At 46.1% G+C, this 11,317-nt stretch overlaps 1 protein-coding gene across 4 annotated transcripts in view; it reads right to left on the bottom strand.

Annotated features, from left to right (window-relative positions):
- The window catches only part of znf513b (zinc finger protein 513b), a 15,813-nt gene extending 6,737 nt beyond the window's left edge, over positions 1–9,076 (bottom strand). Inside the window, exons 1-3 of one of the 4 annotated variants that reach the window (XM_031829252.1) lie at positions 8,771–9,076; positions 7,971–8,102; positions 4,587–4,700 (exon numbers count right to left, since the gene is read on the bottom strand). In XM_031829252.1, coding sequence (XP_031685112.1) covers positions 4,587–4,700; positions 7,971–8,010 — 154 coding nt within the window. In that variant the 5' untranslated portion in view covers positions 8,011–8,102; positions 8,771–9,076. Of the gene's footprint in view, positions 1–2,593; positions 3,745–4,586; positions 4,701–7,970; positions 8,103–8,766 lie in introns of those variants that run through there. The other 3 variants (XM_031829253.1, XM_031829254.1, XM_020487221.2) reach the window with 3 other exon arrangements.
- Between the last annotated feature and the right edge of the window lie 2,241 nt (positions 9,077–11,317).

The following is an 11,317-nucleotide window of genomic DNA, read 5'->3' as shown; positions in this document are numbered from 1 at the left end:
GCATTCTATTGGTCACTGGAAATAGCATTCTATTGGTCACTGGAAATAGAATTCTATTGGTCACTGGAAATAGCATTCTATTGGTCACTGGAAATAGAATTCTATTGGTCACTGGAAATAGCATTCTATTGGTCACTGGAAATAGCATTCTATTGGTCACTGGAAATAGAATTCTATTGGTCACTGGAAATAGCATTCTATTGGTCACTGGAAATAGCATTCTATTGGTCCCTGGAAATAGCATTCTATTGGTCCCTAGAAACAGCATTCTATTGGTCCCTAGAAACAGCATTCTATTGGTCCCTAGAAATAGCATTCTATTGGTCCCTAGAAATAGCATTCTATTGGTCACTAGAAACAGCATTCTATTGCGGACATCTGAAAAGGTCCTGAGGACATCGATATCGACCTACAAAAAATATATATAAAATGTTTTGAAAACTATTGCCGAGCACTGGTGTGATGCTCGGAGGTGAAGAGCGCTGCTTAGAGAGAGACAGGGAGAGAGAGAGAGAGAAAACTATTGCCGAGCACTGGTGTGATGCTGGGAGGTGAAGAGCGCTGCTTAGAGAGAGACAGGGAGAGAGAGAGAGAGAAAACTATTGCCGAGCACTGGTGTGATGCTGGGAGGTGAAGAGCGCTGCTTAGAGAGAGACAGGGAGAGAGAGAGAGAGAAAACTATTGCCGAGCACTGGTGTGATGCTCGGAGGTGAAGAGCGCTGCTTAGAGAGAGACAGGGAGAGAGAGAGAGAGAAAACTATTGCCGAGCACTGGTGTGATGCTGGGAGGTGAAGAGCGCTGCTTAGAGAGAGACAGGGAGAGAGAGAGAGAGAAAACTATTGCCGAGCACTGGTGTGATGCTGGGAGGTGAAGAGCGCTGCTTAGAGAGAGACAGGGAGAGAGAGAGAGAGAAAACTATTGCCGAGCACTGGTGTGATGCTGGGAGGTGAAGAGCGCTGCTTAGAGAGAGACAGGGAGAGAGAGAGAGAGAAAACTATTGCAGAGCACTGGTGTGATGCTGGGAGGTGAAGAGCGCTGCTTAGAGAGAGACAGGGAGAGAGAGAGAGAGAAAACTATTGCCGAGCACTGGTGTGATGCTGGGAGGTGAAGAGCGCTGCTTAGAGAGAGACAGGGAGAGAGAGAGAGAGAAAACTATTGCCGAGCACTGGTGTGATGCTGGGAGGTGAAGAGCGCTGCTTAGAGAGAGACAGGGAGAGAGAGAGAGAGAAAACTATTGCCGAGCACTGGTGTGATGCTGGGAGGTGAAGAGCGCTGCTTAGAGAGAGACAGGGAGAGAGAGAGAGAGAAAACTATTGCCGAGCACTGGTGTGATGCTGGAGGTGAAGAGCGCTGCTTAGAGAGAGACAGGGAGAGAGAGAGAGAGAAAACTATTGCCGAGCACTGGTGTGATGCTGGAGGTGAAGAGCGCTGCTTAGAGAGAGACAGGGAGAGAGAGAGAGAGAAAACTATTGCCGAGCACTGGTGTGATGCTGGGAGGTGAAGAGCGCTGCTTAGAGAGAGACAGGGAGAGAGAGAGAGAGAAAACTATTGCCGAGCACTGGTGTGATGCTGGGAGGTGAAGAGCGCTGCTTAGAGAGAGACAGGGAGAGAGAGAGAGAGAAAACTATTGCAGAGCACTGGTGTGATGCTGGGAGGTGAAGAGCGCTGCTTAGAGAGAGACAGGGAGAGAGAGAGAGAGAAAACTATTGCCGAGCACTGGTGTGATGCTGGGAGGTGAAGAGCGCTGCTTAGAGAGAGACAGGGAGAGAGAGAGAGAGAAAACTATTGCCGAGCACTGGTGTGATGCTGGGAGGTGAAGAGCGCTGCTTATGCTGTGTTCAAAACAACTCGGGAACTCTGGGGGAGAAAAAATGCGCTCCGATTTCTTTTGTTTTGAACTCAGAATTCAACTCAGGAACTCTGGCCTCTTTCTAGAGTTCTGACTTTCCAACTTGAAGATCACCTCCGTCATGATTTGACCTCGTACTTTTCACAGTTCCCCGTTGTTTTGAACGTGGCATTAGACCGAAGCTGCACTGACCACTCCAGTTCACAATGCTGTAGATGATACTTGATGGAAACAGCGCATTCCCCAAACCCCCCGAGGCCAAACCTTAACCCTCTACAGACTAAGCCCTGTCCAAGCCGGGGGGGGGGGGGTTGTACTAAGCTATATGGAGTTGTTTTCAGAAGGTCATATCAAGGATCATTTAGCTATTTGAGTTAGAAGTTTAAGGAACCTTGAATTTAAAAATGAAACATTATTTGATGAAAAATTATCATTTGACCTCACATCTATTAGCCCATAGAAACGCATTGAATACCATATTCACTACATGGAACAGAAACAAAATCAAAAAGAAGTTTGTCCTGAAGTGTCTGTCCTACATCTGAGAGATATAAGAAAGATCAGGAAACATAAATAATATATGTTTGGTTTTTAAAAACATATATTTAACCCCTTATTATTGTGACTAAATAGTCCTCTATATATTATTTCCTAAATGTTTTCAACTGGTGCAGGCCAACCTTCAGACAAGTCCTGTGAGACCTGCGGGTGTCCTAGAGCAAAAGACACCCACATGAGTCTCACCTTTCCACAGACGGGTCCATATTAGTGTGTAACCCAAACTGTTCGCTACAGACAGAGGTTGGCAGATCAGCGGTACCGGCTTCACACGGGTCCCAAGACTCTTGTGGGGGTCGTAGAGAAAAACAGAGAACACCGTCATGTTTGTGAGAGTCTCGTCTTTTCATAATAGTTTTGAAGGCCAAACCATCCGGATGTTGCAAAACCAATTTTGTGAGAATAATGATTTTCTGGATGTCTCTTGGTCTGACAAACACCGCTCTAGCTCGGTCACCTTTCACCGCAGATGGGAAGTGAGAGATCGGTGGATGCCGTGGGATTGAGACGCAATCCAATGCAACAAAAGGTGAGATCTCTAGCTTAAACTGATGGATTTTAAATGGGGATTGTTTTATTATGCTAAAAGAATTCCCACGGGGGCGTGGACATAGACTCTAGAGGGTTAACCCCTCGGACTTAATAATACCTAAGCTTCAACCTTTTGAATTGTTTATATTTTAACTATGCAGAATTAACCCTGTTTACCGCTCGGAGTTAACCCTGTTTACCGCTCGGAGTTAACCCTGTTTACCGCTCGGAGTTAACCCTGTTTACCGCTCGGAGTTAACCCTGCTTACCGCTCGGAGTTAACCCTGCTTACCACTCGGAGTTACCCTGCTTACCACTCGGAGTTAACCCTGTTTACCGCTCGGAGTTAACCCTGTTTACCGCTCGGAGTTAACCCTGTTTACCGCTCGGAGTTAACCCTGTTTACCGCTCGGAGTTAACCCTGTTTACCGCTCGGAGTTAACCCTGTTTACCGCTCGGAGTTAACCCTGCTTACCGCTCGGAGTTAACCCTGCTTACCGCTCGGAGTTAACCCTGCTTACCGCTCGGAGTTAACCCTGCTTACCGCTCGGAGTTAACCCTGCTTACCGCTCGGAGTTAACCCTGTTTACCGCTCGGAGTTAACCCTGCTTACCACTCGGAGTTAACCCTGCTTACCACTCGGAGTTAACCCTGCTTACCACTCGGAGTTAACCCTGTTTACCGCTCGGAGTTAACCCTGTTTACCGCTCGGAGTTAACCCTGTTTACCGCTCGGAGTTAACCCTGTTTACCGCTCGGAGTTAACCCTGTTTACCGCTCGGAGTTAACCCTGTTTACCGCTCGGAGTTAACCTGTTTACCGCTCGGAGTTAACCCTGTTTACCGCTCGGAGTTAACCCTGTTTACCGCTCGGAGTTAACCCTGCTTACCGCTCGGAGTTAACCCTGCTTACCGCTCGGAGTTAACCCTGTTTACCACTCGGAGTTAACCCTGTTTACCACTCGGAGTTAACCCTGCTTACCACTCGGAGTTAACCCTGTTTACCACTCGGAGTTAACCCTGTTTACCACTCGGAGTTAACCCTGTTTACCGTTCGGAGTTAACCCTGTTTACCGTTCGGAGTTAACCCTGCTTACCGTTCGGAGTTAACCCTGTTTACCGCTCGGAGTTAACCCTGTTTACCGCTCGGAATTAACCCTGTTTACCGCTCGGAATTAACCCTGTTTACCACTCGGAGTTAACCCTGTTTACCACTCGGAGTTAACCCTGTTTACCGTTTGGAGTTAACCCTGTTTACCGTTCGGAGTTAACCCTGTTTACCGTTCGGAGTTAACCCTGTTTACCGCTCGGAATTAACCCTGTTTACCGCTCAGAATTAACCCTGTTTACCGCTCAGAATTAACCCTGTTTACCACTCGGAGTTAACCCTGTTTACCACTCGGAGTTAACCCTGTTTACCACTCGGAGTTAACCCTGTTTACCACTCGGAGTTAACCCTGTTTACCACTCGGAGTTAACCCTGTTTACCGTTCGGAGTAAACCCTGTTTACCGTTCGGAAGTAAACCTGTAACCACGCAGAACTAATGCATCACATAACACACTTACACATAATAATTTCGGGAAGTGAAACTATGAGATCAAGTTGGTCCGTGTTTGTGTATATGTGTAAGTGTGTGTGTGTGTCTGACCTGTGTCTCTGTCCAGCCCCATGATCTCTGTGTCTCCAAACTCACAGAGCTCTCCACTAAGCAGGAAGTCACTGTCCAGAACCAGGCATCCTGGTTCACACTCCACACCGTCTACTATATCCCACACACACACACACACACACACACACACAGCCTTATTATACTACACTGTCTACTGTAATACACACCATCATTATACTACACACCATCATTATACTCCACTGTCTACTGTAATACAACGCATCATTATACTACACCGTCTACTGTAATACAACACCATCATTTATACTACACTGTCTACTGTAATACACACCATCATTATACTACACTGTCTACTGTAATACACACCATCATTATACTACACTGTCTACTGTAATACACACCATCATTATACTACACTGTCTACTGTAATACACACCATCATTATACTACACTGTCTACTGTAATACACCCCATCATTATACTACACTGTCTACTGTAATACACCCATCATTATACTACACTGTCTACTGTAATACACAGCATCATTATACCACACACCATCATTATACTACAGTCTACTGTAATACACACCATCATTATACTACACACCATCATTATACTACACCGTCTACTGTAATACACACCATCATTATACTACACACCATCATTATACTACACACACCATCATTATACTACACTGTCTACTGTAATACACACCATCATTATACTACACACCATCATTATACTACACACCATCATTATACTACACCGTCTACTGTAATACACACCATCATTATACTACACCGTCTACTGTAATACACACCATCATTATACTACACCGTCTACTATAATACACACCATCATTATACTACACATCATCATTATACTACACTGTCTACTGTAATACACACCATCAATATACTACACACCATCATTATACTACACTGTCTACTGTAATACACACCAGCATTATACTACACTGTCTACTGTAATACACACCATCATTATACTACACTGTCTACTGTAATACACCCCATCATTATACTACACTGTCTACTGTAATACACAGCATCATTATACCACACACCATCATTATACTACACAGTCTACTGTAATACACACCATCATTATACTACACACCATCATTATACTACACACACCATCATTATACTACACTGTCTACTGTAATACACACCATCATTATACTACACACCATCATTATACTACACCGTCTACTGTAATACACACCATCATTATACTACACACCATCATTATACTACACGTCTACTGTAATACACACCATCATTATACTACACCGTCTACTGTAATACACACCATCATTATACTACACCGTCTACTATAATACACACCATCATTATACTACACACCATCATTATACTACACTGTCTACTGTAATACACAACATCAATATACTACACACCATCATTATACTACACTGTCTACTGTAATACACACCATCATTAACTACACACCATCATTATACTACACTGTCTACTGTAATACACACCAGCATTATACTACACTGTCTACTGTAATACACACCATCATTATACTACACCGTCTACTGGAATACACAATAACCTTTATCACACTAATATAGCACTGTGGGGTGATTGAAGAGGAGAGGCAGGGGAGAAGGAGGGAGAGAAAGAGGAAGGGAGAGGGAGGAAGCAAGGGGAGAAGGAGGGAGAGAAAGGAAGGGAGGAAGTAAGGGAAGAGTGAGAGAAAGAGGGGGGGGGGGCAGGAGGAGATTGAGAGGAGGGGAGGGAGGAGAGGTCAGGGAGGGGAAGTAGAGACAGGAAGCAGAGAGGAGGAAGGGAGGAAGAGATGAGAACTCACACACAGGATGGGATACACACATTCATGAGGACGAAGAGAGGAGGATGACACCCAACCATGCACACAGGCATGATGAGAGAGAGACAGAAAGAGAGAGAGAGACAGAAAGAGAGACAGAAAGAGAGAGAGAGAAAGAGAGACAGGGAGAGAGAGAGAGAGAGAGAGACAGGGAGAGAGAGAGAGAGAGAGAGAGACAGGGAGAGAGAGAGAGAGAGACAGGGAGAGAGAGAGAGAGAGAGAGAGACAGGGAGAGAGAGAGAGAGAGAGAGAGAGAGAGAGAGAGAGAGAGAGACAGGGAGAGAGAGAGAGAGAGAGAGAGACAGGGAGAGAGAGAGAGAGAGAGAGAGACAGGAGAGAGAGAGAGAGAGAGAGAGACAGGGAGAGAGAGAGAGAGAGAGAGAGAGAGAGACAGGGAGAGAGAGAGAGAGAGAGAGAGAGACAGAGACAGGGAGAGAGAGAGAGAGAGAGAGACAGAGAAGCGAGAGAGAGAAGAGAGAGGAGAGAGAGAGAGAGAGAGAGAGAGAGAGAGAGAGAGAGAGGACAGGGAGAGAGAGGAGAGAGAGAGAGAGAGAGAGAGAGAGAGAGAGAGAGAGACAGGGAGAGAGAGAGAGAGAGAGGACAGGGAGAGAGAGAGAGAGAGAGAGACAGGGAGAGAGAGAGAGAGACAGGGAGAGAGAGACAGGGAGAGAGAGAGACAGGGAGAGAGAGAGAGGAGAGAGACAGGGAGAGAGAGAGAGACAGGGAGAGAGAGACAGGGAGGAGAGAGACAGGGAGAGACAGGGAGAGAGAGAGAGACAGGAGAGAGAGACAGGAGAGAGGAGACAGGGAGAGAGAGAGAGACAGGGAGAGAGAGACAGACAGGGAGAGAGGAGACATAGAGAGAGAGAGAGACAGAGAGAGAGAGAGACAGGAGAGAGAGACAGGGAGAGAGAGAGAGACAGGGAGAGAGAGACAGGGAGAGAGAGACAGACAGGGAGAGAGAGACAGGGAGAGAGAGAGAGACAGAGAGAGACAGAGAGAGACAGAGAGAGAGACAAAGAGAGACAGAGAGAGAGACAAAGAGAGACAGAGAGAGAGACAAAGAGAGTCAGAGAGAGAGAGAGACAGAGAGAAAGAGAGAGAGAGAGACAAAGAGAGACAGAGAGAGAGACAAAGAGAGTCAGAGAGAGAGAGAGACAGAGAGACAGAGAGAAAGAGAGAGAGAGACAGAGAGAGAGAGAGAGAGAGAGAGACATTACAGTTCTGGAAGAGGTTTAACAATCGAAGTACACATCAACTCTGTAACTATATGATCTAATCCTGTATCCAAGTTGTATATACCCAAACCCAAGACTTCATTCAAATCAGTACAAGAATGGATTACAGTTGATCTAGTAAGCACCATGAGCACTCCTCTAGAAGGTACAAGTAGCAATCCATCTCAGACATTGAAATATGTGAAAACTCAAGGACAACCAGCTAGTTAGTTTTGTGATAACTCCTTCGCCCCCCACTCAATACCGTGACTATAGTAGGTAGAAAAGGCTATAAAACTGTACTTACATTTGACGGCCTGTGGGTTTGATTGTTTTCTCCTCGGCATTCTTCCTCGCTGTCAGTTAGTCGCAGTTCCCTCTGTGGGCTGGTGGCGAAGCACTGATCTATACGGCGTGTAGGCTGGTCATATTCCTCTTCCTCCAAAGGACAAGGACACAACTATCAGTGTCATCAGTCTCTCTCTCTCTCTCTCTCTCTCTCTCTCTCTCTCTCTCTCTCTCTCTCTCTCTCTCTCTCTTCTCTCTCTCTCTCTCTCTCTCTCTCTCTCTCTCTCTCTCTCTCTCTCTCTCTCTCTCTCTCTCTCTCTCTCTCTCTCTCTCTCTCTCTCTCTCTCTCTCTCTCTCTCTCTCTCTCTCTCTCTCTCTCTCTCTCTCTCTCTCTCTCTCTCTCTCTCTCTCTCTCTCTCTCTCTCTCTCTCTCTCTCACTCACTCACTCACTCACACACACACGTTAGCTAACTAGCTTGCTAAATATGCGGGGGATGGCTGACTTAGTTTGACATTCTAGCTAGTTTGTTAGTCTAACCGAGAACATCGTTAGCTAGCTCCATTTAAAAGACAGTGAGTTGTTCTCTGTGGCTCTATTGGGAAGAAATTGGTCCGATAGAAGCGACTCATCTGGCTAACTTAGATAGCTACAGCTACGCTAACTAATGGTCGGTATTTAGGAGAAAACAACAACACAAAAAATAGCCTATACGTTTAGTTAAATGTAAATCCTAAACAACAAGCTAACTTTACATCAACTTAAATTGTTGTTTAATATATATATATATATTTTTCGGTTAAAATAGTCTCTTACTAACTTCCTCGAGGGTCCAATGTGTACATACTGCGAGTTCATGGGGCGTGACGTCAGAGTGCTTTTTTTGTAAATATACTTCCGGATCTTGGGTCTTGTAGTCATTCAAATGTAGTCAGTTAACTTTGACTTCGAAGAAAAACTTATTTTTTTAACTTTCAAGTTTATTGTTGATTTATTGCGCATGCGAATAGGCCTCATACAGCACACATCATAAACGGTGACGTTAAACTTCTAATAATGCATATACGTAATAACAATATCCTCCAACCTATTATTGTACAGGCCTCTGTAAAACACAACTATTTTACCTGACACTGGATTAAACCACCAGATGGAGTTACTCTCTAACAGGAGGGAGGGGGAGAGAGAGAGTGCGTGTGTGTGTGGGGGGGGGGGGGGTAACTATGATTGGAACTTTAGATAAGGGATTTCATATAGGGTACTACTAGAGCAGCCGAATGGTAACAACCTATAAAGAAGCACATGAAATGAAGCTGTTTTCCACCTCCTAACACCGTCTACTATAATACACACCATCATTATACTACACTATGGGCTGCTCCTCCTAACACCGTCTACTGTAACACACACCATCATTATACTACCGTCTACTATAATACACACCATCATTATACTACACTATGGGCTGCTCCTCCTAACACCGTCTACTGTAACACACACCATCATTATACTACAATACACACCATCATTATACTACACTATGGGCTGCTCCTCCTAACACCGTCTACTGTAACACACACCATCATTATACTACCGTCTACTATAATACACACCATCATTATACTACACTATGGGCTGCTCCTCCTAATCCAAATATGTGTTCATATACATCATTGTCCTCCTCAGTGGAGGTTTGTCTGATGATTGTTTTACCGAACTATAAGTCTATGCTTCTGCCTTGTGAGAGACCTTAATAGCTGACTCGTTAGCTGACTAGTGGTGGCTATTCAGCAGCCTGAGAGTAAAAACTACTGGCCAGTCTTTCAGTTTTGGCCATGACGCTCCTGTTTGGGTGGCTGGGGGTCCCTGGTGTTCTTCTTGGCCTTCCTGAGACACCTGGTGTTGTAGGTGTCCTGTAGGGCAGGCAGTGAGTACCCATTGGTGCGTTGAGCTGCACGTATCACCCTCTGAAGAGCCTTGCGGTCCACAGTGGGGTTGCCGTAGCAGGCTGTGATGCAGCTCGACAGAATGCTCTCGATGGTGCTCCTGTAGAACACTGTGAGGGCCCTCGGGGACAGGCCACATTTCTACAACATCCGGAGGTTAAAAAGTCACTGTATGGTGTCCGTGTGGTTAGACCATTTCAGCTTTCCAGAATTTGAAGTTATGGTGGCCCTGTTGATGAGGACGGGCACGTGTCCAGCCTGGTTCCTCCTGAAGTCAACAATTAGCTCCTTTTGTTTTTGCTAACATTGAGGGAGAGGTTGTTAACCTGGCACCACGCCGTCAGAGTGCCTACCTCCTTCCCGTAGGCTGTCTCGCGGTCATGGGTATACAGAGAATACAGGAGGGGACCGAGGACGCATTCTTGTGTGCCCCCTGTGTTGAGAATCAGTGTAAAGGAGGTAATACCCTAACTTCACCACCTGGGGGCAGCCCGTCAGGAAGTCCAGGACCCAGTTTCATAGTGAGGAGTTCAGACCCAGGGACGTAAGCTTTGTAATGAGCTTATAGGACACTATGTTATTGAAGGCCAAGCTGTAGTTGATGAACAGTATCCCCACATATGCATACTTTTTGTCCAGGTGGGTGAGGGCAGTGTGCAGTGTAATGGCGATTGCGTCGTCCGTGGATCTGTCAGGGCGGTAGGCGAATTGGAGAGGGTCGAGTATGTCGGGGAGGGAGGAGGTGATATGGTCTTTGACTAGCCTCTAGAAGCACTTAATGCTGACGGAAGTGAGGGCTACTGGTCAGTAGTCATTCAGTTCAGTTACTTTCTCTTTCTTGGGCACAGGGAAGGATAGTGGACATCTTGAAGCAGGTGGGGATAACGGCCTGAAAATGTCAGAGAACAACAATTCCCAGCTGGCCTGTACATGCAACAAGGGCACGGCTAGAGATACCATCTGGGCGTGCCGGCAGCATCGCGAGGGTTAACAGTTGGTGGTTGAAAATATCCCTCTAGTAGTGTGGGGGCTGTGCTTTGGCAAAGTGGGTGGGGTTATATCCTGCCTGTTTGGCCCTGTCTGGGGGTATCATCGGATGGGGCCACAGTGTCTCCTGACCCCTCCTGTCTCAGCCTCCAGTATTTATGCTGCAGTAGTTTATGTGTCGTGGGTCTAGGGTCAGTCTGTTATATCTGGAGTATTTCTCCTGTCTTATCCGGTGTCCTGTGTGAATTTAAGTATGCTCTCTCCAATTCTCTCTTTTTTTATTTCTCTCTCTCGGAGGACCTGAGTCCTAGGACCATGCCTCAGGACTACCTGGCATGATGACTCCTTGTTGTCCCCAGTCCACCTGGCCGTACTGCTGCTCCAGTTTCAACTGTTCTGCTTGCGGCTATGGAATCCTGACCTGTTCACCGGAC

Source organism: Oncorhynchus kisutch, linkage group LG7 (assembly GCF_002021735.2).
Source record: "Oncorhynchus kisutch isolate 150728-3 linkage group LG7, Okis_V2, whole genome shotgun sequence".
Lineage (NCBI taxonomy): Eukaryota > Metazoa > Chordata > Actinopteri > Salmoniformes > Salmonidae > Oncorhynchus > Oncorhynchus kisutch.
The sequence above is the reverse complement of the archived record's forward strand: the minus strand, read 5'-3'. Positions and strand labels throughout refer to the sequence as shown.